The following is a 26,079-nucleotide window of genomic DNA, read 5'->3' as shown; positions in this document are numbered from 1 at the left end:
TCTTGCATTTCTTTTTCTTTGGGATGGTTTTAGTTGCTACCTCTTGTACAATGTTGCAAACCTCCATCCATAGTTCTTCAGGCACTCTGTCTATCAGATCTAATTCCTTAAATCTATTTGTCACCTCTACTGTATATTCATCAGGGATATGATTTAGGTCATACCTGAGTGGCCTAGTGCTTTCCCCTACTTTCTTCAATTTAAGCCTAAATTTTGCAACCAGAAGCTCATGATCTGAGCCACAGTCAGCTCCTGGTCTAGTTTTTACAGACCGTATAGAGCTTCTCCATCTTTGGCTGCAGAGCACATAGTCAATCTGATTTCTGTCTTGACCATCTGGTGATGTCCATGTGTAGAGTCGTCTCTTGGGTTGTTGGAAAAGAGTGTTTGCTATGACCATCATATTCTCTTGACTAAATTCTATCAGCCTGTGCCCTGCTTCATTTTGTACTCCAGGGCCAAACTTGCCTGTTATTCCGGTTATCTTTTGGCTTCCTACTTTAGCATTCCAATTCCCTATGATGATAAGGACAACATTTTTGGGTGTTAATTCTAGAAGATGTTGTAGGTGTTCATAGAACCGGTCAACTTCAGCCTCTTCAGCACCAGTGGTTGGGGCATAGACTTAGACTACTGTGATTTTGAATGTTTTGCCTTGGATTCGAACTGAGATCATTTTGTCAGTTTGGAGATTGAATCCCAGTACTGCTTTTTCTATTCTTTTATTGATTATGAAGGCTACTCCATTTCTTCTGAGGGATTATTGCCCGCAGTAGTAAACCCTGATGGTCATCTGAATTAAATTCACCCATACCTGTCCATTTTAGTTCACAGATTCCTAGGATGTCGATGTTCAGTCTTGTCATCTCTTGTTTGACCACATCCAGCTTGCCTTCATTCATATTCCAGGTTCCTATGGAGTATAGATCTTTGCAGCATCGGACTTTCCTTTCACCACCAGATACATCTGCAACTGAGTGTCCTTTCGGCTTTGACCCAGTCGCTTCATTCTTTCTGGTGCTACTAGTACTAGCCCTCTGCTCTTCACAGTAGCATATTGGACACCTTCAGTCCTGAGGGGCTCATCTTTTGGGGTCATATCTTTTTGCCTTTTGGTACTGTCCATGGGGTTTTCCTGGCAAAGATACTGGAGTGGGTTGCCATTTCCTTCTCCAGTGAATCACATTTTGTCAGAGCTCTCTGCTATGACCTGTCCATCTCAGGTGCCCCCGCATGGCATAACTCATAGCTTCATTTAGCTACACAAGCCCCTTCGCCACGACAAGGCAGTGACTGGGTAACTGGCCAGTCACTAATCTTTGCCCAACCTACCTCACAGGATTGTTGTTGTGAGATGCAATGGAGCTATGTAAACCTCCTTGTGCTCCTCAGAAGGGAAAAGGTGGGATACAAATGCAATGTAACAACAAGTGCATCACCAATAACACTTATCCATAGTGAACCTAACGTCACAGTTCTATGCATTTTATTGCTTATCTGGCCAGTTATGCACAATCTGGCCACAGAAATGCAGATATATGGACATATTTATTATATTTATTTCATTTTCATACCATCCAATAGGCCTGTGTTTATCATAACAGGTGGTTCAACTCTGTGTTATTTCTCTTGTGAATATTGTTTTAAGAAATAAAGTTGCAATGAGAGGAACAGAAATTGTAAGATTAAGATGGGAGGTGAGAAAGAAAGAAGAATAGGAAGGAAAGGTAGAAATACTTGTTTTGTTTTTTAAAGCAGAACTCTTGCTGCAGACTGGGGCAGAAGGTCATAAAATGTCAAGGACTTCTGATGGAAAGCTCCATTGCGGTATTTGGTTCTTTGTGCACTTGAAAAACTAGCTGTATGCAGAATGTAGATCAGGGGCTATATTACATACATGGAAATATTTGTCAAGATTGGTAGTCACATTGTATCCTTCCACCTCATCTATCTTGCTGTTAAAGTAATTGAAAATACATTTTCTTTACAAAATCAAGACAAGCTGTGCAAGCAAGGAAATAAATCATCATGTACATAATTCTGACAGCACTAGTGTTGGCTCACTGTTGGGCTCTAATGCAGAATACATAAGGATAATTTTCAACAGTCTTCAGGCTAGGATGTTAATTTGCGGTAGTGCTCTCCTTTCTTTATTCCCCATGTTAGTAGATCTCACCTTAACCTTTTAAACTCATTTTACAATAGCTTAATTTGCCAGGTTTGCAAGTCACCAAATCTACCTGCTCCCAAATCTTCATCTTCTGCTTCTTATTTATCGCTAAAAGGTTTTATTTCTTGCCATGAATTCTATAAACTCTTTTAACTTTGATTTCATGCATGGAATCTGCATGGCAAATTTTCAACTCTCTTCAGGATTATTGCTTGTTTGCTTTGGCTTACATATTTATATCCCCGTAGGATCCTAGCACTGGCAGTGCCCATGTGTTACAGGTTCAGTCCTTGGCTCATTCAGTTAAACATATCCACTGGCTAGCTGATTCCTAGAAAGACCCCAGTTTGAGGCCTTGGAGAAGCCCTCCACACTAGACATTACTGGGCAGGCAGATATATGGGAGCTTTCTCTGTCTGTAGTGTCATTCAGCACTACAGGTGAACAGGTGAGAACTCAAAGGAGAGAGAAGAGCCATTCTGATTCAGCTCCACGGAGATAGTTGTCTGCACAGAGTCAAGCCCAAAAGTCAGATCTAGTGCTAAGTACTCAAAGCTTTAGACCCAGATGGGCACAAATAACAAATCTATTTAAAATGTCCATGCCATTTATGAAGAATTTTGGTAACTTATCAAAAGGTGCACCAAATTAAAATCTTGTCCATCCCTAGTCAGGACTTTTAAGGTTTTTCCTCATCCTTCGAATGACATAGTTCTGGCCCCACTGAACTAGGGTTTCTGTGTTTGTGTGTGTGTGCCTAGAGTGAGCGAGAGAGAGTGAGAGCAAGAGAGAGCAAAAGAAAGAGGGGGGGAGGGGGGAGGGGGAGAGAAAGAGAGAGAACTATGCTGAAATTACACATTACATAGATGTCTGTGTTGTTTTCTTATGGACACTTTCCACTTTTTCTTATGTAGTGCAGCTGTGGAAGCTGTGATCTGAAGAGAAACATTAGTGTAGAGAAAGAGAGCTTTTTTCCTTCTCTGTTTGGGCTCTTCTGATGAAAACCAAGCTGATTTTGACACTGTTGGGGAAAATATTCAGGGTGTTGAACTATAATTTCACAAATGTGCTCTTCCATGGTTCCCTCATAGCAATACAGGTACAGTTTTCTTCCTTTTCCCTCAGAACAGGATCAATCATAAATCTGGTTTACTGCATATATGTCTTCTAGGACCCCGTAAAATAACTCAGTGACAAATTATGTCAGCATATGCCAGAGATTGTTGAGGTGCTGTGATTAGTTAATAACAGCAATAAAATTAACATAAAGTTTACATCATCTATTATGTTGGATCAGGTATTTCCAAAGGCAGTTAATTTCCCTTGAACTTATTACCCTCCTGTATGAAGTATACTTACAAGGATAATGAATCCCTTCCACAAAAACATAAAGTTCATTGGAGTTCCATCTGAAATAATACCATGGATATCTGAATGGAATGGAATTCTACAAGATCTGGATAAAATTGGTACTTCAACACTTTAAGTACGTTTCAATGAACTTTCAAGACATTCTTGATGCCGATAGTCAACATAACTGCATGTACAATAAAAGCTCTGATTGGGCTTTTCCAGTTACAGCTGCTTCATAAATACACACATACACAAAACACCTGACACACACCAGAATTTTATTACCAGTTTTTCTGTAATATTGCAGTTATGAAAGTACCATATCATATTACATGATATATTAATTATTTATTGAGTCGACAAATGAGCTAATAATTTGTGGTGCATCTCAGATTTTAACATTGTGTGATACATTTTATTTGGATTTTTATAATGTATGGAGATCTCTCCCTAAACCCCAAACATGTGTAAAAACAAAGGTGGCACAGGAGTGCATAAATGCATTTGTTGGACTATATTTGAGAAAACTTCAGGTTTAGGTGGGGCACTGAATACTTATCTACCTTCCTAGGAATGGCCTACGTACACAACAGAACTAGTTGATATTCTGAGACAAATGAAACCACTTCTGACTACTAGTGGAAGTTCACATTTTGTTAATGCTGGATAGGAATTCTAGTAGTTGCGGTCCAAATGCCTCTGAAGGCCACCAGGTTGGGGAAGGCTGAATTACACAACTCTCACTCATATTTTCATTTTCCCTTTCCATTAATTAGTGATATTTGAAAAGTTTATATTTACCTAGTTTGAAATGTGATGTGGTTCATGGGCCCTTGTCCAAATCCAGATTTTAACCATGCATTGCTTCCAATAGAATTTACTTGAAAGTATGTGTGTTTGGGATCGCAGCCCTGTGTGTCATAAGGCAAATTCACTTCTGACAATGCAAATAACCCTTTGTAGCATAGGGTACTGTGTACTGTGTTGGAGTGGTCTGAGTGTTGGGTTGAGACTTGAGAGATCCAAGTTCAAGCTTCCATTCAGCCGTGAAGCTAACTGGATGGCTTTGGGTCAGTCACTGACTTGGAGCCTAAACTATCTCACAATGTTGTTCTAATGACAAAATTGAAGAAAAGAGAAACCTGAAAACCATCTTGGTTCCTAGCAAACAGGAAAATGAAGTGTATAAATGTAATGAAATAAGAAGGATGATGAAAACGATGGACCTGTTAAACTAATTGGAACAGTAGCAGGCCCAGGTCTGCAAGGGTTTGTTTATATTTGGTTCTCATAAATTTACTGTAGTAGCAGTTTAAGTTAGATCTTTACATAGTTCCTGAATGCAGTTCTATAATGTATGTCTATGGCAGACTTACACCTAGACTTTTGAACACTTGAAATGCAAGTATTTAAGCAATCACCCAACAGCTATCAGCTTGATAGCAGCAACAACACTATTTAATTTTCAGGCTCAAAGAGGTTAAAGCTCACTGAACTATAAATGGTTAGAAACAAGAGTGCAAATCCATGGTACATCTTTGCACAAGCCATAATTCAAATCATATTGTGTGTTAAGCTGAAAAGGCAGCACAAGTCCCAAAGGACACAATTAGAGTCACTAATCATTCTCTCTCTCTCTCTCTCTCTCTCTCTCTCTCTCTCTCTCTCTCTCACTCACACACACACACACACACACACACACTCACTCTCTCTCTCTCTCTCTCTCTCTCTCTCTTCTGTTGCAAATTCGTAAATGCAATTTTGTGCTCTTCCTTTAGTGATAACATGGAAATCTGTAATTAAGAGTCAATTCCATGTTTACTCAAAATCCCATTGAGTATGTCAGAACATAGTCTCAGACATGTCTTTATAAGGCTGCCACCTAAATGATCTACATAGGAAAAGAGTTACAGTGCCCACATGTTTTCAGTATTGGAACTGCAAAAGACCAAAAGGATAACAAGGCATGGCATAATATTCTGGCCATATATTCTGCAGCAAGTCCCCAGCCTTGTAACCTCCAGATCTTTTGGACTGCAGCTCCCAGCATTCTTGGCCATTGGCCAAGTTGAAATCCAAACTATCTGGCGGGCACTACATTGGGAAATGTTGCTGTAAAGCTTCAAATATTTCATTATATACCTGACCTGAACACAGAACCTACATTTGTAGAAGCTATCTCCATGTGACTCTTGTACTCTGTATCCATTAAACTTCAGAGTACAGTTCCCAGTACAGCACATACTAGTTGTATGCATACAGGCAGAGGTAATCTGCAGCACTCAACACACTGGACTAGTGCTAACAACCATCAATGGAAAGGGAAGCTAGCTCTTGCTAACCCAACCCAGGGAACTAGCTGAACCAACAGCTTCCAAGACAGGGCTTTCAGTGGGTGTCCCTTCTGCAAATTCTGCTGGCCAGTCCCATCGCAGAAGTGGGTGTTTCAGTGCATTGGCAGTGCTGGATACTCACAGGATCTATACCCAGGGAGGACGAGTGTATGGAAGATGAAGGTGTGGTCAGCAAGCTTGCAAGGGAACTTTCATTCTGTCTGCATTTCCATCTGCACACGCAGAAATAACCTCTTAAATACAATTCTCCATTGAATGTTTCCATTCACATCACAGCACATATGTAAATAAATATTGCCAAAGAACCGTCACCGTCTGCATATGCATGACTCTGCATAGCTCCGTGAGGATCAGCAGCAGTGCCTTCATGTATATATTTCTTACTCAGCTAACTGTCATCACAGAGAAATGTGTGAGCTAACGCCTTGCTCACTTTCCTTCAAAGCAATGCGCCTGATCAAAAAGAGAGGCCAAGATGTTCTTATTGGGGAAAGCCATCAAATACTCCTGTGCTGTTTTGGGTCAACCATCAAAAGTTCTGTTTTAAGTCTATCCACCTTTTTCTACAGTACATTTCAGTGAGCATGTGGCCAAATGTAGTATCTGTTTGCCAAGCACTGTTTGCAAACATGAACTAGTGGATTGGTTCAAAATAAATCATAGATTTCCATGGAAAACTATATAAAGCTGAGCACACTCTGTCACAAGAACAATCCTCCTATAACAGAAGATCCTTGCTGAAAGTGTAATGATTGATGCTGTGTAGTGTAACCCAAGACCAGCATTTTTGTTTTAGTGTGACAATTACATCTAGACAGATTGTGCAGATGTGCAACTGAATAGCATTGTTTTATGTACTCCTGAATAAATAACCTAAGAATGGTTCAGGAATTGTTCATGGCTAATGAAGGTATGATCAGCTATCGCGACTATTTTTTTCTTTTTCTCTTTCCAACTCAGTTTAGCTAAATGTGAAGTGCAGGACAGTAACAGGAGGCATCAAATGACAGAGCTGCCATCACAATTTCATGTGAAATGAAATTCAACATGCGTTTAGTGATTTATCCTCAAGTGAAGTATTTGAGGAATTTTGAAGCAAGCCAAAAGTGTTTCATTAAGACTAGAAAAACAACTCATTCATGGAGAAGAATGGTTTGGTTTCTGGATATTTTATCTACCAAAGAATCTGATGAATCTCTTTAAATTTTTTGGGAAGAGCTGAACATACCTCCTTAAGAAAAAAGCTCACCTGCAATAAAGTGTTGAATAATATCACAGGATATTTATTTTCAAGCTTGGTATTTTTAAATAAGGTGCAGGAATAAAGCAATGCATATAAACTTATAAGTTTAACACATATGGAATCATCTGCATTGTTAAACATGATGCATTCCTTCCACTATTGACTTTACTTCCTCTTTCCTGGATATTGTTGCCAGGTGGTAACTTCCTCTTTGCTACATGAGTCAACTTAACAGTACTGTAGGAATTACTTTTTTTTTTTTAACAATTTTGCTTTGTCAGCTTCTTCTTCCAACAACAAATAGAAGCTATGGGGCAAAATTCAACAGAAAGTTATGCTGTACCATCCTAGTTGAAATGAAAATAAAAAAGCAATGAATACTCTTCATTCCTAGGTAGAATAGAAGTATCCTAATGCAAGTTTGCTAAACATTGAGAATCCATCTGAAAATAAGAAAAACATATTTCCAATAAAAGAAATGCCCATTGTTATATTAAATTGTATATCAACAGCTCCCCCTTAAAACTAATATCGATCCATCACAGATCTATAACCTTGGCTGTGATTGCACAACTGAATACCTGTTGAATAATTTTAACATTTGTATTGAAATACAAACATTTTCAGTGTTGAGGAATTGAAGATATTTATTTAATTAAGTTTATCTGATCCTGTTCAAAGACTTAAACAGCCATGGTTGTAATTGCGCAGCACTTACTTGGAGGAAAGCCTCACTAAACTCTTAGAGGGACTTCTGAATATGGAAAGAACTGAGCTGTTAGATGAACATTAAGATCCTTACATTTTCATGGAAAGTGTGCAATTCATTTGGATCTTGGTAATACTCCTATTTTGCCCATTTTTACTATTTAATAAGAATGCATTTTTGCCTTCTGAAAGAACCTCATACTCTTCCAAGTATTGCGGACAGCACTCCAAAAGTTAATTAGCATTAGCCAGCTTCATGCAGATGAACATTTCTAATCCCTCTTCTCCCTATCCCACCTTTACAGCCCATGTGCCTCAGTCACATCACACTTAACCTTTGCCATGGTGCCTCCAAAGAAGAATTTGCTTCACTCCATTCATGCCCTGAACTGTTTGGCAAACCACACTCCAGCGTCGCACTGGGCCTTTGTATTGAACACACTAATCTGATTGTTCTTCCACTCTACAAACTCTGGGTCAACAATCAAGCTGTTGCCAGAAACTAATTAATTTGCAAACAGTCCCTATTTTCACAGAGGGAGAGCTATTGAGAGCTATGTCAGCAGAGGCGATCAAGCTGCAATGACATGCATTGTTGTGGCATTCACTTTTTGGACCAATTCTCCTCACTCGTATCTGCCACACACATGAACTCAAATTATGTAGTCAACAGTGAATCTCTTAATGCCCACCAGACTCTGAATATGGTAGCTTGAAAAGAGGAAATTTGTATTGATGGGGTCAGCGCTAATTAAACTAATTGTCACAGGAGTGGGGAAGGGTAAGCATTCAAGACACAGCAACATTATCTTGGGTTCCATGATGGGATTTCCCCTATGAAGTCAACATTTTGTTCACAGAAAATAGGGTGGGCTATTATGCTCCTCACTCAACAAAACTCTTGAAGACAAGGGCGAGATGCCCCTATCCTTTTGTGCGCTTTATACTACGGAGCAGAAAGAAGTACTATTCAGTCTGAAAGTACACAAAAAGCTGTGATGGTTCCACAGAGTATTCATAATACACATTAGATCATTGGGCTTCTAGCTTCAAACAGGTTAGCATGCCACCAAAAGAGGGAGTAAGTTTTCAAAGGTCCTTTCAATCTCTGATAAAGTGCTGCCTTAACTCCTTCACCTCCCTGCCCTAAATGCTTTTATGCCCTTGTGAAAGGGTGTGCAAATATTTATCAGGTTGGGTGTCAGGGTGAGGAGGGAGCTGTGCTCACTCCTTGGACAACCAGCTGATGTTCCTATTCTGCTGTTCCACTAGGCTTAGCTGACTGGTTGCAGGGAAAGGTGGACTGGGTTGCAGATCCGGATTTGTATTCCAAATGGTTGAGATCCATATTCTTATGCATGTGACTGTGAATACAAATGTAGCTGAGATCCCACCACACAACATTAATTCCAGCAGGACATACACCTGGATCTGAACAAGCATCCCCTTTCAGAATTTTGCCACATATAACTAGAGAACTAGTCTCAGGTGCTGGTGAAGTTCTTTCTATGCAGGCAGCAAGGTCAGGAACGTCGGCTCAGAAGCCTTCAAGTGAGGATATGTTCCTTCTTTGCTTCCTGCATGAGGGGGCTAAGGGAAACATGAGGGCTTCTTTCTATTCAGTGATGTCATCAGGAAAGTAAATTCACATGGTTATGGGGCATTGTGATGTCAGCACATTCACTGATTGTTTGCAGTAAAGACTCACTTCAGGAATAGATGAGATAAAGATCTGCGGGATCTTTGAGATCTGCGGGAGAGTCCCTTCTCCGGGAACCCTCCATGAAAGAAATTAGGAGAGTAAGTACCCGGAGGAGGGCTTTCTCTGCGGTGGCGCCCAACCTATGGAATTCACTCCCCAAAGAGGTCCGCCTGGCACCGTCGTTACTGGTTTTTCGGCGCCAGGTAAAGACCTTTTTATTGAAACATCATTTCAATTGTTAAAACATATGATCTGGCCTGGGCAACTTCTTCTTCCTTCTCTTTCTCCTCCTATATTTTTATTTTATACTGATAATTTTAATTTTGTATTTGTAAATCAATGTATTTTTTGTATTGTTATATTTAATGGTAATTTATTATGTACTACTGTATTTCAATGTATTTTATCATGTTGTAAGCCGCCCCGAGGTTTCGGCAAGGGGCGGCATAGAAATGTTATAATAATAATAATAATAATAATAATAATAATAATAATAATAAAGGCAGAAAGTGTGTGTGAGAGAGAGATGCAAATGACTAATAATTTCCTCAAGAGCCCACCTTTCACTTTATTTCAGGCACAGAAATTCATTGCAGCCTGGATCACTGCAATGGAAAACCCAGCACAGAGCTGCACGTGCTGAGCAAAAGCAACAAGCATCCCATGTTAAGATGAATCGCAGTGGAAGCAGCTTCACAGCTTTGCTTGCTTGTTTTGCTGTTGTTCTTTTTTAAGAAAAGGATAAGGGAAAAGTGTGTGGAGGCCTATATGTGTATGAGAGTGTGTAAGAGAAAGAGAGGAGTAGGAAGAAGACAGATGTGAAAGGGAAGCAAAAAACCTGAAACACAGAAAGAAAGACAGATGTATATGGTAAAAACTTAAATATGAATCCCATGTTGCAGGGTAGGGTTAAAGGTGGGTCTTAGGTTTGGAAAGTTTGAATTTATGGATGCAGACTGGCTGCAGCATACTGAGTTAAGTGGTTTGTACAGCTAATTTATACATTGCCCCAGTAACAAGCTTCTGTCTCCCTGATGATGTATTCTGTACCACCTGTAATGTCTAAATTCAGTAATCATCCCATGGGATGGGCAGTTCTGTTTGGTGTGGCTTCCTAGTGGCTTGAAAAGTTGCTGAGATAACTTAATACATGAACCAACCATGCCATGCAACTCCCATGTAGAGGCCAGAATCCTAAATTCTTTTCCTTAAGCAGCCCTACACACTCATGGAAAATGTGCTTGTGAGTGTTGTGGGGTTACAAATTGGAAACCTTCACTTCCCCTTGCATAACTGGAACAACAACTTAGCTCCAAGTTATAGATTAGCTTGTACAGGAAATAACAGTCATACTGCAGAGGCTAGGTATAAATTGCCTTTAAGAGTAACCAAAGCAGCAAAGATGTACAGATGCAATCCAGATGTAAATGTATTCATTGAAAAAAATCCCAGTTGTTTTACTTAATAGAGTTACTATGCTTGGAAGAGACGTGTGCCTACAGCTCGCTTTTCCATGTTCAGTCAATCAACTCTTCTGGAGCAACAATCATTTGGATGACTATAACTCAAATGGGCTAGGAAAACTCTCCCCACTATCAAATCAGCTGTCTTTTGCCAAGAGTCAGGCTACTGCCTCTCTAGTACAGTCACCCCAAAAGCTAGCATGTTTACCAAATATATAGGACCAGAGTGTATTTAACCTCAGACCAGTCGGTCAAGGTCTGGAGTGCTCCTTTTAAGTACTCAAGGACAAAGCTTGCTTCCACATGCATGATTCCTAGCCAGTAAAAAGACGCTGTGCTGATATTTCATCTTTTCCTCCTTGACAGCTTTTTTATTCTTGTTAAGCAGTGATACGAAAACAGCAGAGCATTACAAGAAGGTTACATGTTGCCATCTGGAACTTCTGTGAATAAGGTAATTGTATGACAGTACCCACATCTGGAAGTGCTGAAGACCTAGGCCTAGATGAGCAAGTCTGTCAGTTTAGGTTTTCCCTACATTCAGATTTATTAAATCTTGAGCAGGGGGTTGTCCTGAATATGGAGAACTTAGCACATTTGATCTCCCTCTCAAAACTAACCTGAAACACATTTTCTCTTATGTGTGGATATGCGTGTGAGGGCGGGGGGAGAAGAAGCTTACATGTCTTCAGGGAAGAGAACAGGGCATTTGCTGAGATGGTCCCAAAAGACCTTGTTGGGTAGCTCCTTAGAACTGCAGAGAGCACCAGTGAGACCCATCTGGCTATTTGGCTGAAAAAGTAATAAAATGGTAATTTAATGGCCAGCTATGGAAAGGCTGCCCCAGAGACAGGGCAACTGCACAATAAAAGCCTCATCTGGAACTACCCAACAGCTTTTCCTGAAATGGAATTGTATTGAAAAAGTAAATAAAATGGAAATGTAATTGTTAGCTATGGAGAGCTTTCCCAGAGAAAGAAGTGGTGGAGAACAAGAAAGAGAAGTGATATTGGTAAGGAGGCTATGCTGTGAACACTTCAGCTTCTGTGAGCGAAAGGGAAAAAAATGCAGTGGGTATTAAAGACAGGAATACACAAAGAGGGAGTGACACCTTTTATTCCACTTTTCCCTAAAGAGGGGAATCCATTCACAACTACAGTAAAAAGAAGATACTTTCTTCAGCCTGAACAAAGCTTTACAGGACAGACGGCACCAGGAGATGGAGTATAGAATAGGATCAACCAAAGCTGAGAGTCCAGAGTTGGTCAGCCTCTATTTATCCCAGGCAAGAAAACTGAAATACTGGAATCACCTGGAGTTTAGGAGCTCCTGGGTGCAGGAATGGGAATCCGTCTGGGAGTGCCAAAACTTAGTTACAGGCAGACTATCAGCAAAATCCATGAAGGACACATGGGTGGGAAGAACTGGGCAGGGTGACAGAGTGAATCTTTAAATATTGGGAATTTCTGAACATCACTGTCTTTGATTACAAAAATCCATGCAAGAATGGATTGGTAATTTTCAAAAGGATTACAAAAGATTATGGAGATTGACTGGTGAACTAAAACAGGTTTTCTAGTTTTTACTTAAAGAGGAGGCTTTAGGTGGCATTTCAAGTGTTGTTTGTAAAGCTTCTGGAAGTCTTTGTGTTAAAGAAGTGTGAGGGGTTAAAATCCAATTAATTTTCATGATTTGGCTGCTGGATTCTAGTTCATTAGCTCTCTACTAGTCCCAATTTACTTCAAACCACTGTGCATTCTTCAATCTCCAAGTGGGACTCAGATCAGTAGTTTTTAAACAGCTACTGAAATTTGAGCAGATAAGCATCTCAAACCATGTGGCTAGATCACAATTTGTGCAGAATCATCTGATTAGATTTATGTAAATTGGTCGATTTTGCTATTTCCACATGGTTCCAGTGTTTCTTTGCTACAATGTCATTATTATTTGAAAAAATACACATCATTGTTCAACTCAGAGTCAGAATTTAAGAAACCACCCCTCAACCTCAGCTCAGTGTGATCACAGAATCAGAAGTGGGCAGAAAATAAGTAGAGCTCAATGGAGCAGGCTTTCCCTTTTTCAATTTGCCAGACCTGGGATGTAAGCAATGGATGTCTATGTATTTAGAACATGAGGCCCAGAGATGATAGACAGGGGCAGGCTTGAGAGGGTTATAGTTTTTGAAGTTTCTGTGTCAGTATATAGAATGTTATATACTCTTTTCCTCCTTCATGGATCACTGCCTTGTCGTGGCGAAGGGGCTTGCGTAGCTCAATGAAGCTATGAGCTATGCTGTGCAGGGCCACCCAAAATGGACAGGTCATAGCAGAGAGCTCTGACAAAACGTGATCCACTGGAGAAGGAAATGGCAACCCACTCCAGTATCCTTGCCATGAAAACCCCATGGACCGTACCAAAAGGCAAAAAGATATGACCCCGGCAGATGAGTCCCTCAGGTCAGAAGGTGTCCAATATGCTACTGGGGAAGAGCAGAGGGCTAGTACTAGTAGCACCAGAAAGAATGAAGCGACTGGGTCAAAGCCGAAAGGACACTCAGTTGCAGATGTATCTGGTGGTGAAAGGAAAGTCCGATGCTGCAAAGATCTATACTCCATAGGATCCTGGAATGTAAGATCCATGAATCAAGGCAAGTTGGATATGGTCAAACAAGAGATGACAAGACTGAACATCGACATCTTAGGAATTAGTGAACTAAAATGGACAGGAATGGGTGAATTTATTTCAGATGACCATCAGGTATACTACTGTGGGCAAGAATCCTTCAGAAGAAATGGAGTAGCCTTCATAGTCAATAAAAGAGTAGAAAAGCAGTACTGGGATTCAATCTCCAAAAATGACAGCATGATTTCAGTTCGAATCCAAGGAAAACCATTCAGCATCACAATAGTCCAAGTGTATGCCCCACCCACTGGTGCTGAAGAGGCTGAAGTTGACCAGTTCTATGAAGGCCTACAACACCTTCTAGAATTAACACCAAAAAATGATGTCCTTATCATCCTGTGGGATTGGAATGCTAAAGTAGGAAGCCAAAAGATAACTGGAATAACAGAAAAGTTTGGCCTTGGAGTACAAAACGAAGCAGGGCACAGGCTGATAGAATTTAGTCAAGAGAATACGATGGTCATAACAAACACTCTTTTCCAACAACCCAAGAGACGACTCTACACATGGACATCACCAGACGGTCAACACAGAAATCAGATTGACTATGTGCTCTGCAGCCAAAGATGGAGAAGCTCTATACAGTCAGTAAAAACTAGACCAAGAGTTGACTGTGGCTCAGATCATGACCTTCTTGTTCCAAAATGTAGGCTTAAATTGAAGAAAGTAGGGAAAAGCACTAGGCCACTCAGGTATGACCTAAATCATATCCCTGATTAATATACAGTAGAGGTGAAAAATAGATTCAAGGAATTAGATCTGATAGAGTGCCTGAAGAACTATGGACGGAGGTTTGCAACATTGTACAAGAGGTAGCAACTAAAACCATCCCAAAGAAAAAGAAATGCAAGAAAGCAAAATGGCTGTCTGAGGAAGCTTTACAAATAGCTGAGGAAAGAAGGAAAGTGAAAGGCAAGGAGAAAGAGAAAGATACTCCCAATTGAATGCAGAATTCCAGAGAATAGCTAGAAGAGATAAGAATGCCTTCTTAAATGAACAGTGCAAAGAAACAGAAGAAAACAATAGAACATGGAGGACCAGATATCTCTTCAAGAAAATTGGTGATATGAAGGGAACGTTTCATGCAAAGACGGGCCTGATAAGGGAGCAAAATGGCAGGGACCTAACAGAGGCAGAAGAGATTAAGAAGATTTGTCAAGATTACACAGAGAAATTATACAAGAAAGAGCTTAACTTCCCTGATAACCACGATGGGGTGGTCACTGACCTTCAAGCCAGACATCCTGGAATGTGAAGTCAAATGGGCCTTAGGAAGTCTGAGCAACAACAAAGCCAGTGGAGGTGACAGTATTCCAGCTGAGGTATTCAAAATCCTAAAAGACGATGCAGTAAAAGTGCTACACTCAGTATGACAGAAAATGTGGAAAACTCAACAGTGGCCACAGGATTGGAAAAGGTCAGTTTACATTCCAATCCCATAGAAGGGCAATGCCAAAGAATGTTCAAACTATCGCACCATTGCTCTTATTTCACATGCTAAAAAAGTTATGCTCAAAATCCTACAAGCTAGGCTCCAGCAGGCTGTGGACCGAGAACTACCAGAAGTACAGGCAGGATTTCAAAGAGGGAGAGGAACTAGAGACCAAATAGCCAACATATGCTGGATCATGGAGAAAGCTAGGGAGTGCCAGAAAAACATCTACTTCTGCTTCATTGACTATGCTAAAGCATTTGACTGTGTGGATCAGAACAAATTGTGGCAAGTTCTTAAAGAGATGGCAGTACCAGACCATCTTATTTGTCTCTTAAGAAACCTATATGCGAGTCAGGAAGCAACAGTGAGAATTGGACACGGAACCACTGATTGGTTCAAAATTGAGAAAGAAGTTCGGCAAGGCTGTATACTGTCGCCCTGCCTATTTAACTTATATGCAGAGCACATCATGAGAAAGGAGGGGCTAGAGGAATCACCAGGTGGACTTAAATATCAACAACCTCAGATATGCAGATGATACCACTCTCATGGCAGAAAGTGAAGTGGAACTAAAGAGCCTCTTGATGTGGGTGAAGGAGGAGCGCGCAAAATTTGGCTTGAAACTTAACATCAAGAAAACTAAGATCATGGGATCCGGTCCTCTCAGTTCCTGGCAAATAGATGGGCAAGAAATGGAGGTAGTGACAGATTTCATTTTCCTGGGCTCCAAGATCACCGCAGATGGGGACTGCAGCCAAGAAATTAAAGGACGCTTGCTCTTGGGGAGGAAAGCTATGGCAAATCTAGACAGCATACTAAAAAGCAGAGACATCACCCTGCCAACAAAAGTGCGTATAGTCAAGGCTATGGTTTTCCCAGTTGCAATGTATGTCTGTGAAAGCTGGACCATAAGGAAGGCTGAGCGCAAAAGGATTGAGGCCTTTGAATTGTGGTGCTGGAGGAGACTCCTGAGAGTCCCTTGGACTGCAAGGCGATCAAACCAGTCAGTCCTAGAGGAGATCAACCCTGACTGCTCTTTAGAAGGCCAGATCCTGAAGATTAATCTCAAATACTTTGGCCACCTAATGAGAAGGAAGGACTCCCTGGAGAAGAGCCTAATGCTGGGCACAATAGATGGCAAAAGAAGAAGGGGATGGCAGAGGATGAGGTGGCTAGATGGGGTCACTGGGGTAGTCGGCGTGAGCTTAAGTGGACTCCCAGGGATGGTGGAGGACAGGAAGGCCTGGAGGAATGTTATCCATGGGGTCGCGATGGGTTGGACATGACTTCACGACTACAACAACAACAACAACATACTTCTTTCACGATTTAAAAACAAGATTTAAGTGAGAACTTTCAAGTGCACCTTGCCCACATTTGCAAGCTTTCTCCAACCTTCCTCTGCAAGCAAAATGGTACCTTTAAACCAAGGGGCCTCAAACTTTTCCAACAGGGGGCCAGCTGAAAGGTGCCCATGGGGAGGGGGGTGGGTCGGGGGCCGGGGGCGTGCGGGTCGAGGTTGGTGGGGCACCCAGGGCGAGGCAGTCGCTTGCTTGAGCGAAGATTGTTTTCTCCGAGCAAGTCCAAAATGATCTCCCCTCGAGCAAGCCACTGCCGGGTGCGCACATGGTGAGGCGCCGGCTAGCTCGCAAGGAGACTGTTTTTTCTGAATGAATCCAAACAGATCTCCGCATGAGCAAGCCGCATGCCCATGTGCGCATGGGTGCACGGCCAGTGCAAAGCCTCTGGAGCGGGCTGGTTAAATGGGCATGGCGGCCCGGATCCAGCCTATGGGCCGTAGTTTGAGGACCCATGCTTTAAACAAAGGTACTGTCAGAGAGACTTATAAACCAGTGGCTGAAAAGTTATTTGATTCTGTTTCTGCTGTTTAAACCTGAAAGCTGCCGCTTGGGGTCTGCCATACTTTTGAACCTTAGTAAATGATGAGTTACTTACATGCATTTTGTAGTAATCTCCTAGAGGATCCTGTTAACTTAATTACAGCATGGTCTATTTTTCTGTTGTGATGTAGCACACAAAATTCATTTATTTACCAGCTGATAATGGCCTCAGTACACTGGCTTTAACATGGAATCACTAACTTTTAGTGGTTTGGTGCTAGGTAAAGGAAAAAGTGGATCCATGCGTAATTGTATACCAATCCTGGAAGAGTGGAAAGTAGAGTTAAAAAAAGATGTTAAGAAAGAAACATTACAGAATGGACTGAAATAATAGTTTCATCCATTTTCTCATTCTTCATATTTTAACATCTGTCGCTTGTCAAAAATATACTCTGAAAAACATAATACCGCTTCAGATTCCATTGGGTTAAATCCAGTTTAAGCCCTATATGGACTTATATGGCCTCCATAGCAATGTGTTTAAACATGGCCAGCCATCAGTAAGTCATCAAAGAAGCAGCTGATAAAGATGGTTAGAAAATGTGGTACAACTTTGTACGAAGATCACAGATCTCTTTCCTGTCCGAAAGGCTGTGAAATTTAAGAGGGCAGTTTCTCTTTCTTCCCCCAACCCCACTTGAATACTCACTCAGCCTTTATCATACTCAGCTGCTTATGCAACCATGAAGACCATGTCTCTGGAGAACTAGGCATGGCTATTATTCCACTTACAGAAAGCCACAGAAATAATGCTAAAGCAATACCATAAAGCTGTATTAAACCTTATAAAAAGCTAGGCCCTTCTGCAAAATCCCATGACACTATATCTTTTCTCTCAGCTCTGTAAAGAGAGGATGGGGTAACAGAGATGTGTTTGCCCTGTGACTGCATTTTGATGGTTTAGATTTTTACACTAAAACCTAAAATCAGTACATCAAATAAATAAATAAACATTTTAAAAAACTAGGTAAGTATTCCACAGTTCATGGGCAAAAAGTGCAAATAATCCTAAGTTTACATCGTTTTAGAATGAGTAAGTAATATTGGGGCATAGGCACACATATGCTTGTATTGCACAAAAACCATCAGGACGGAACTTAATTTCTTGAGAGCTATGTGAGTAAACTTGTAAAGTTAGCCACTCCTCCCACCTTTGGCCCATTGTAAAGATGCCCTTTACCTTCTCTGATGCATCCTTGGTGTAACTTGGGAAAATCTGTACTCGCATTCAGTGCTGTGGAACTGGTAAGTGCATTCAAAAACAAAGAGGGAGGAATGACACAATCTCGGCAGTAAGCCATGGGGACAGTGGACAATGACTGCGCTCTCTGGCTGCATAAATTCTCCTTACTCAGCTGTCAGTGTGTGGATCTCCTACACAAAGCAACTTTTATTTGCATGACTGAGCTCTAGACTGCTTGAGCCAGTTTACCCTTGGGATTCTTCAGTCACAGAGTAAAATATTTTTCCGGAAGTTTCTATTGTTAAAGTCCCATAGAAAAAGGGGCAATGGGACCCTTGAATATCCTCTGAAGTCCTCTGAATATCTTAGCTGAAGTTGGAATAAAATTAAAGAGCAATGACTTTTGATGCCGCTTGTACAAACGGAACACACAAAAACTGTCCAGGGCTGTTCTCCTGATGTTAACACTGAGTGGAGCCATATGTTTGGCAGAGGTTCATAGTTGTTATTTATATTATGTTAGCGCCTACAGGCCTCCCAATCAGCGAGTCATTATGTCTGGCACAGGGTGCCCATCTAATTTAAAAAGGCATTCCCGCTTCTGCTGCTGTTCCTTTTTTAAAGTTTACAATACAGGACCGAAACTGTCATGGAATTTCTTGCAATTGTGGGCAACAGTTGGTTTTCAAAGGCAGAGCTTTTACACTTCCTACATTTGCAGCTGGAGCTTTTGAGAAACCAAAAGGTGCCTTGTGAGCACTTGCATAAAGAAGTGATTCAATGTAAATAAACTCCACATGTGCAAAAAGTCAAATATCATTTCCAAAATATACTGAGAATTCAGAAACATTCATTTCATGCCAGAGATGGTCAAATCTGTCAATGTCTGTTTCTTCCAGTTCCTCATTATTTCCAATCATAAATGTGGTTTGTCCCAAACTTTAAGTTTTCCTCCACACAAATGCATACATAAAAATTCATATACATTTCCTACATTTACTTGAACATATGCATTTGTGCACAAATGTTTGCCTAATTAGAGAGAGCAAGTAAGGTGTAGAGTTTAAAAGTGCTGGGCTCAGACTAAGGCTATTTGGATTCTAGTCCCCACTCAGCCATGGAGCCAACTGGGTGACTGTGGGCCGGTCACAGACTCTCAGCCCAACCTACCTCACAGGGTTGTTGTGAGGATAAGATTGAGAGGAGGAGGAAAATTATGTAAACTACCTTGAATTCTGCCTTGAAAGGAAAAAAATGTTACCCCAAATGTTCTAATAGAATGTGTGTTCAAATGTTCTTTTCATAAATACACATGAATCTGTGAGTATCGATTTGAAAGTGGGAATTCAAGTAAATTCACTTTAAGATGCAATGTGAACACATTTCTCTCCCATCCCCACATCAAGCTCACAGGTGCCAGTAACTTGCCAGGCTACTGCCTTGCCTCAGAAAGAGGTCCTAGAAGCAAGAGCAGCCGGGTAGGACCCAGGCAGTGCAGAAAGTTGGAAGCAACTCAGCATGAAGGGAAAGGCAGTGGGTCTCCTCTCAGGAAATTAGGTGGGACTGTGTATGGCAATGCAAGATAAAAGAGCTTTTCCTATAATCAGGTGGTGTGAATCTGTGAGGAGGGTAAAACAGTCTGGGAGCTCTTAGATTGGCCAAAAAAGAAAGGAAGAAAAATCCAAGTTGTCTTATTTGTTGTTCTTCAAGAAAAACTCTTAAACTGCAATCATAGATGATCTGAGGAGCACTTTAGAAAGCTCCCGTATTTCTAGACCATAGTAGAAAAGGTAAGCTGTATAAGAAATCAGGGAGGCAGACATGGTAGAGGGATTATACCAGTAACTTATCAAGCAGTTCTGTTTTGGTGTGCATTTTGCATGCATGCGCTGAAACTTTAAGTAGCAGACACCTTCTCCAGCTATAACCTTTGCACACAGTTCAAAGGATGGGTAGTGCCTGTCATCTTATGGACAGGATCCAGACTCCCAAAGCCATTTTTAGCTGGCTCTGGGAAATATTATACAATGCTAATCACCAGATGGCAAAATAAATATTATCTGCAGTTTCATTTACAAAAAAAGAAAAAATGTTTTTAAAGTTGCTAGAAGAAAAGGCATTTTTCAATTGCATGTTTTTATCTCTTTTTTGTATGCTTGTATGAAATAAGTAATATAGTTATAGGCTCGGAGGTTAGTCCAGATGGCTTCTCAGGGCTTCTTCCAACTCAGTGATTTTTGACTTAGAGATTTCTGTGAATGTGCATTCTAGTATTTGTAAGGTGGCTGGCACTGGCAGTCACCCAGGAGAGCTTGGCAAGAACTTTGCTGTGCTTGTCCAAGTGGATGGCCTAAAGCATACATAGGGTTGGGATGAACCGTGGAGGAACCTGTCCCTCTAGTTATTCCCAGACTTCCTCTCATGCTTGGCCCAGTCTTGCAAAGTGAGCCAAACCAGGGGAAAGGTGATGCCGAGGAGGGTTGCTGCTAGTAGTCACACAGGGCTCTGTTCCTGGTGAGTCCCATGCAACCAATTTCCTTCCAAATTGCTGCTGTATGTCATGTGGAAAAAGAACACTGCTAGCAGTTACACTGGGCTCCATTCCTGGCAAACCTCACATGACCGCTAGCAGTGTTCATCTTCCACACCATGTGCAGCAGTCATCTGGGCTGCTACAGATGGCATGGAAGAGGAAAACTGCTTGCACAGGGCATTGGGCTTCGCTTTCTGGAGAGCACCTTGTAAACACTGGGCAGCTCTCCAGGAACTTGGCTTCAGGGATGCTGCAAAGAGAACTGGAGTCCAGGGAGCTGAGCCCAGGGAATCCGATGGATTTCCAACCCCAAATGCATTTCTCAACATCCCTAGGAGTACATAGTCAGAGCCTTGGACTTGGAATATTCAAAGTGGCCCAGTGCCTTAACAACATAAGAACATGAGAAAAGCCATGCTGGATCAGACCAGTGGTCCATCCAGTCCACTACTGCAGTCGCACATGGACAATTAGCCCTCCCCGCTTCTCCATCTTATGGCTGGGAATGATATCATCAGGCCATGAGTGAAAGAGCAAGAGAGTTTATAGTCAGACTAAGGATGGAAGGGTCAGAAAGCTAAGCTTTGTAAGGTGCTTTATGTTTTATAAGCATTGTAAGGTGCTTCCACTCCCCTGGAAAACCAATATGGGCATAACAGATGTTGAGTGTCTGTTGAAATGCTAAATCATACTCCTCCATCCATGCTTACATGAATATTTCTAAATACATAGAAATACTGCAAAATTCCAGAAGTCACCAGGTAAATGCCTCTCTGGAATTTTTCACTGCTTGAAGAATTGGGCTCACATTAGAGTACAGATACTGACATGTAAACCACAACCGGAAGTTCTTAGCACTAGATTCTCCCATTTTATTATAGAGCCTCAACAGAAACCGGGGAAATCACTTGGTACCTCAGGCTATCGAAGCACTAGTCACAAAATAGAGGAGCCACCAGAATACAGATGTTGGCCATTCCTGTATTAAAGCAAAGCTTCTTGCAAAAAACAACATAATTAAAAACAAACTTTATATTTAATCAGTACTGGTTACTTTTATTTGTTTGTGGCAATATTGTGCACCAAGATGGTACTGAACAGTTGGGAAGGAGGTAAACATCACAGGTGGTGCTGAAAGGAAAATTGCATTTCATGCTAAGCTTCGTTAACTATTGCTAAAAATATGAAACACATAGAGGTGGGTATGCCTGACTTACCATTAAGCCATCGAGAATCATGCTGCTCTGTCCTGATTGGGTGGTGGTGCCCCAGTGTACGGAAAATGGCAAAATCTCTGCCCATGAAATCTGCCGCAGTTCCAGAGTAAAGTTCACCATCTGCATCAAATTGCATTAGTATGAGTCAGTGAATGAGTGAACCCACCGCAATGATTTATTATGAAGCAGCAACGGAACTCATAATGCCAATGTGTGATGGACATTTCCCACTGAAAGGTATTTGCACAGGCTAAAATCTGTTCTGCAGCTGAATATATTTTTGGGAGCTTGGATGGTCCTCATCTTCATTGCAGGGACAGCCTTTTACAGCCTCTTCCACACGAGGACGCAGCACTGCAGACATATTTGTGACATCCGTTTATTAACAAATACACAAGCTAAGCAAAACAGAGCAGGCATGTGTACAGATTTTAGTCTGTTTCCCACAAAGCAAACATAATTATTCTGTGTGGTAACTGGATGACCCTTTACATTAGAAGACTGGGCCGCTTTATCTTTCCTAGTTGTAGGAGAAAAAGATTTTCCCCCTAATATAACAACACATACCTACTGAAATTCCCTTCTGCAGTTTTACTCGGGACATGGGAAACTAGTTGCCTGGGAAACTGCAAAAGTGCATCCCACTTTTCTGGGGAAATGAAATTTTGACAGCTAACACTGGGTTCCCTTTAAAATAGGGTTTTGATAGGGCAATGGGGATTTTATGTCTGATTCCCTAGAAAAAGTGGTGGGGCACACTTTTGCACTTTTCCAAACAGCTGGAGTCTCAAGAGAAAAAGAGAAAGCAAAGAGAAGAGAAAGTGTGCTTGTATCCGTTTTGGATCAATGTCCAGGGTTGGCTCTTGCTGCACTGTGACAGCAGTAACCACCAACATTATGTGCCCAACCCACCAAGAATCCCAATTTTCACACTCATGCAATTACACTTCTAGCAGTTGCACATGTGGCTAAAAACATTAAAAACACAAAACACTGCACACATTAAGAGTGCAATTAAAAATAAAGTTGGCTGCATATGCCCCTTCCAAGGTACTAATAGGGCACTTTGAAGGATCTGTCAGTGAGAGTCAAATTGAAGATTGTGAAAGTCAGTTATTGAACCAGATTTAGTGAGGTCAGGAAACAAGAAAGGGGCAAAAATGCTGTGGCAAGTTGAATGCAATTTGCCATCCTGGTGGGAGAAGCCCAGTCGGTGCCAATGGCCTTGAAATGCCACCAGTGACATGGCTGGCAGTGGTGAGCTTGCCCAAAATAGCAAGGGGTCTTTGTTGCTCTGCTAGCAAGAAGCTCTGCCAGCAAGCAGGTTCCTGGCAGCCACAATGGGATCAGTGGCCTGGGTTCCAGCAAAGGACAACCAATCATGGATAGTTCATGGGGTATTGGAATAGTTTGTTGCCCTCAAACAAACTATTCTGCAGGAATCAGTCTGGCTTGGCATGACATGGCAAGCCATTGTAGGTAACAACATGCAACGGGGAGTGGGGTCAAGTGGTATGAAACCAGGCTTCATATGCATCTCTCTCTGGGTTTCTTCATGTGCTTAAGAACTAGATGCTTCAGGTAAACAGCAGTAATATATGATTTCTCAGGTACTAAAGTGTGATGGTTACAGATTCTCTAAGTAAAGTTTCTTAAATGTATACTGATAGAAAAGGAAAACAACAGGACAATTCCTTTGCTAAACCAAGCAAGTCTTAATTAAAATTGTATAGAGAACAAGTATAGAAATTAACTTGGTGCTAGGCAAGCTCCATAATTCCCTCCCCTGATACAATCAAGTGGTTCATGCCAATGAATTCTGTCTCCTGACTACATAGAGAAGCATGGTTTCCCACTTGTCCAAGTTTGCTTCAACCCTTCAATGAGCAATCAGTCTGAAAAACCTTCCCACAGAGTTGACATCTTCTCGTCTATACTCCAACAATATGGACATGAATTGGAACAAATTTTGAGGTCAGTCTGAAGAACCTTGAGAAGCCTGAGTTTTGCTGATCAGTACAAAAAGCTGGCATGGGCTAGTGGTCCACCTGGTCATCTGGTCGAACCTTTTGGTGCTTGATTGAGCATGCTTCTTCTGCTATGTCTCCTGTCAAGCACATGCAACAATCATGCCATGCATGTACTTGCCAGAAACTTTTATTTCTGCATTAGGAAGCTCGTGGAATATTGAATACAGATCTTTGCTTTTCAAAGCATAAATTACAAAATGAATTGATGGGTTATTATAGTTCAGGTATTCAATTTGTTATGGTCATAGTGAATGCTCTAGACAGAATTTAATATGACTGTGTTGGAAACAAGCTCATTAGTTCCAAGGCATGCTCATATATTCCATGCCAATTTTAGAAGACATTTCCATGGCAGGGCAACCATGTCCGATCATTCCTGCTGGGAAAGTTGAGCTGCTTTCCCTTGAAAGGCTAAAACATATTATTTTTCAGTTGGATCTGCAAGATCTATGTATCATAAAAGTCAGGGAGGGAGAAAACATGATAGTGGAAATATGTGGAATGAGGAGGAGATTAAAAGCAACTAGACCTCTTCTGCCCAGCAGGAGGTATAATCAAAATCGAGTTAAGAGAACAGCACATTAATTAGCTATTTATCATTTTTCTGTCTCATCTGCCACTTGCTATTTTTAAAAGGAGAGACAATCACTTAATTATAGCCCTTATTACTCACTGTGCTTGAGAAAATGCCTTTGATGCCTCTGTTAGCCTTTACTTAACTTTACCCCCATTTGCTTGTCAGCCTCTCTCCAGAGACTTGGGATAAATCAATATAAATCAGAGGAAAGGCAAGAAGCCTGCTTTTATTTCATAGTAATGAAATGAGAAGAAAAGGTCATTCAGAAAAAAGAGATTCCAGCAACTAAACTGAGTTTTTAACAGCATTTAAAAATGGGCTTTTTGACTATTGTTTGATCTATCAAATGCCTACCATTACTGCGTGGTTGTGGTATGTGTGAAGGGTCCATCCCCTGTGCATAGAGAAACATCTCCCCCCCACCCCCGTTTTTCCTCAGCAGATTCATTGAAGGTAAGCATTGCAACTACCACAAAACCATAAAAAGAGCCTTGCCACGAATCAGAGGAGAGGCCTAGTCCAGCATTCTTTTCACTCTGGGGTCAATCAGATACCTGTGGGAAGGCCACAAACATATGGAGGTGGATGAAGAAGCGAGGTCCACATTCACCCGGATATTCTGAGCAACAGTTTGATACTTGCCCCTGCTTCAGTTTCTCAAATCCCTTGCAAGCATTGTTTGACTTGCGTGAAGGAAGGTTGCACAAATACAAGACATGGGAAAATTGCAAAATGAGCACACATACTAACGCGTGAAGTTGGGCTTGTTTTTAAAAGTGCTCATTTTTGAGTTGCTTTTTCTTTAAAATTTATACAATCTTTGAATGCAAGCTCTGCTTGCACTTGCATTCAAAGATGTGCATGGGACCTGATTGATCGTGTGACAATGTTCTCATATGTTCTTAGCTACAGGGGGGGGGGGGGGGGGGCACTGAAGGAAGGGGATGCATGCATGTTTCTGAGAACAGAAAGGATGACAATTTTCCCTACAGTCACTGGTGCAACCATTCTGGGAGGCCTGCACATAATATGAGAACTCAGCATCTTCTTTGAAGTGATCTAGCCCTGACAGGTGTGAAAGGATGATTTGAAACAAGAGAGTAAGGAGATTTAAAAAGGTAACAAAGAAAATTACTTAGCCCAAAGGAGGGGAGGGGCCAAAATCAGATAGCACAAGGTATGGGGAAACAGGCACATAGGCAGGAGGGCCAAATACTTCCTGATTGTTCATTGACAAGCTGGGCAGAACAAAATGAGCCTATTGTAGCCCACCAGGGGCAGGGCTGGATTGGGAAGAAGGGCAGGTGTTAGGGCAGCACGGAGTAGGCGGGCGGAAAGATTGTAACCTCTCAGTACCCTATTAGCCAATTAGGGGAAAGGAGGAGGGAACAAGCGGCCGGGAGCAGGGTTCAAAAGGGGGGGGGTGCGAGCATGTGCTCAGGTGAGCAGAAGAATGGGAAGGAAACCATTCCTTTCTGTTCCCTTCATTGCAATAAAGTTTTAAAAAGAACTCTCTGCATGCCTG

General features: G+C 41.4%; 1 protein-coding gene across 1 annotated transcript in view; it reads right to left on the bottom strand.

Annotated features, from left to right (window-relative positions):
* Window positions 1-26,079, bottom strand: part of SEMA3A (semaphorin 3A) — a 220,649-nt gene that overhangs the window by 48,200 nt on the left and 146,370 nt on the right. Inside the window, exon 6 of the mRNA XM_044423275.1 lies at window positions 21,948-22,067. Coding sequence (XP_044279210.1) covers window positions 21,948-22,067 — 120 coding nt within the window. The remainder of the gene's footprint in view (window positions 1-21,947; window positions 22,068-26,079) is intronic.

This window comes from Varanus komodoensis, unplaced genomic scaffold (assembly GCF_004798865.1).
Source record: "Varanus komodoensis strain SLA01 unplaced genomic scaffold, ASM479886v1 scaffold13_3, whole genome shotgun sequence".
Classification (NCBI taxonomy): domain Eukaryota; kingdom Metazoa; phylum Chordata; class Lepidosauria; order Squamata; family Varanidae; genus Varanus; species Varanus komodoensis.
Note: the sequence above shows the minus strand (reverse complement) of the source record. Positions and strands in the feature narration are given on the sequence as shown.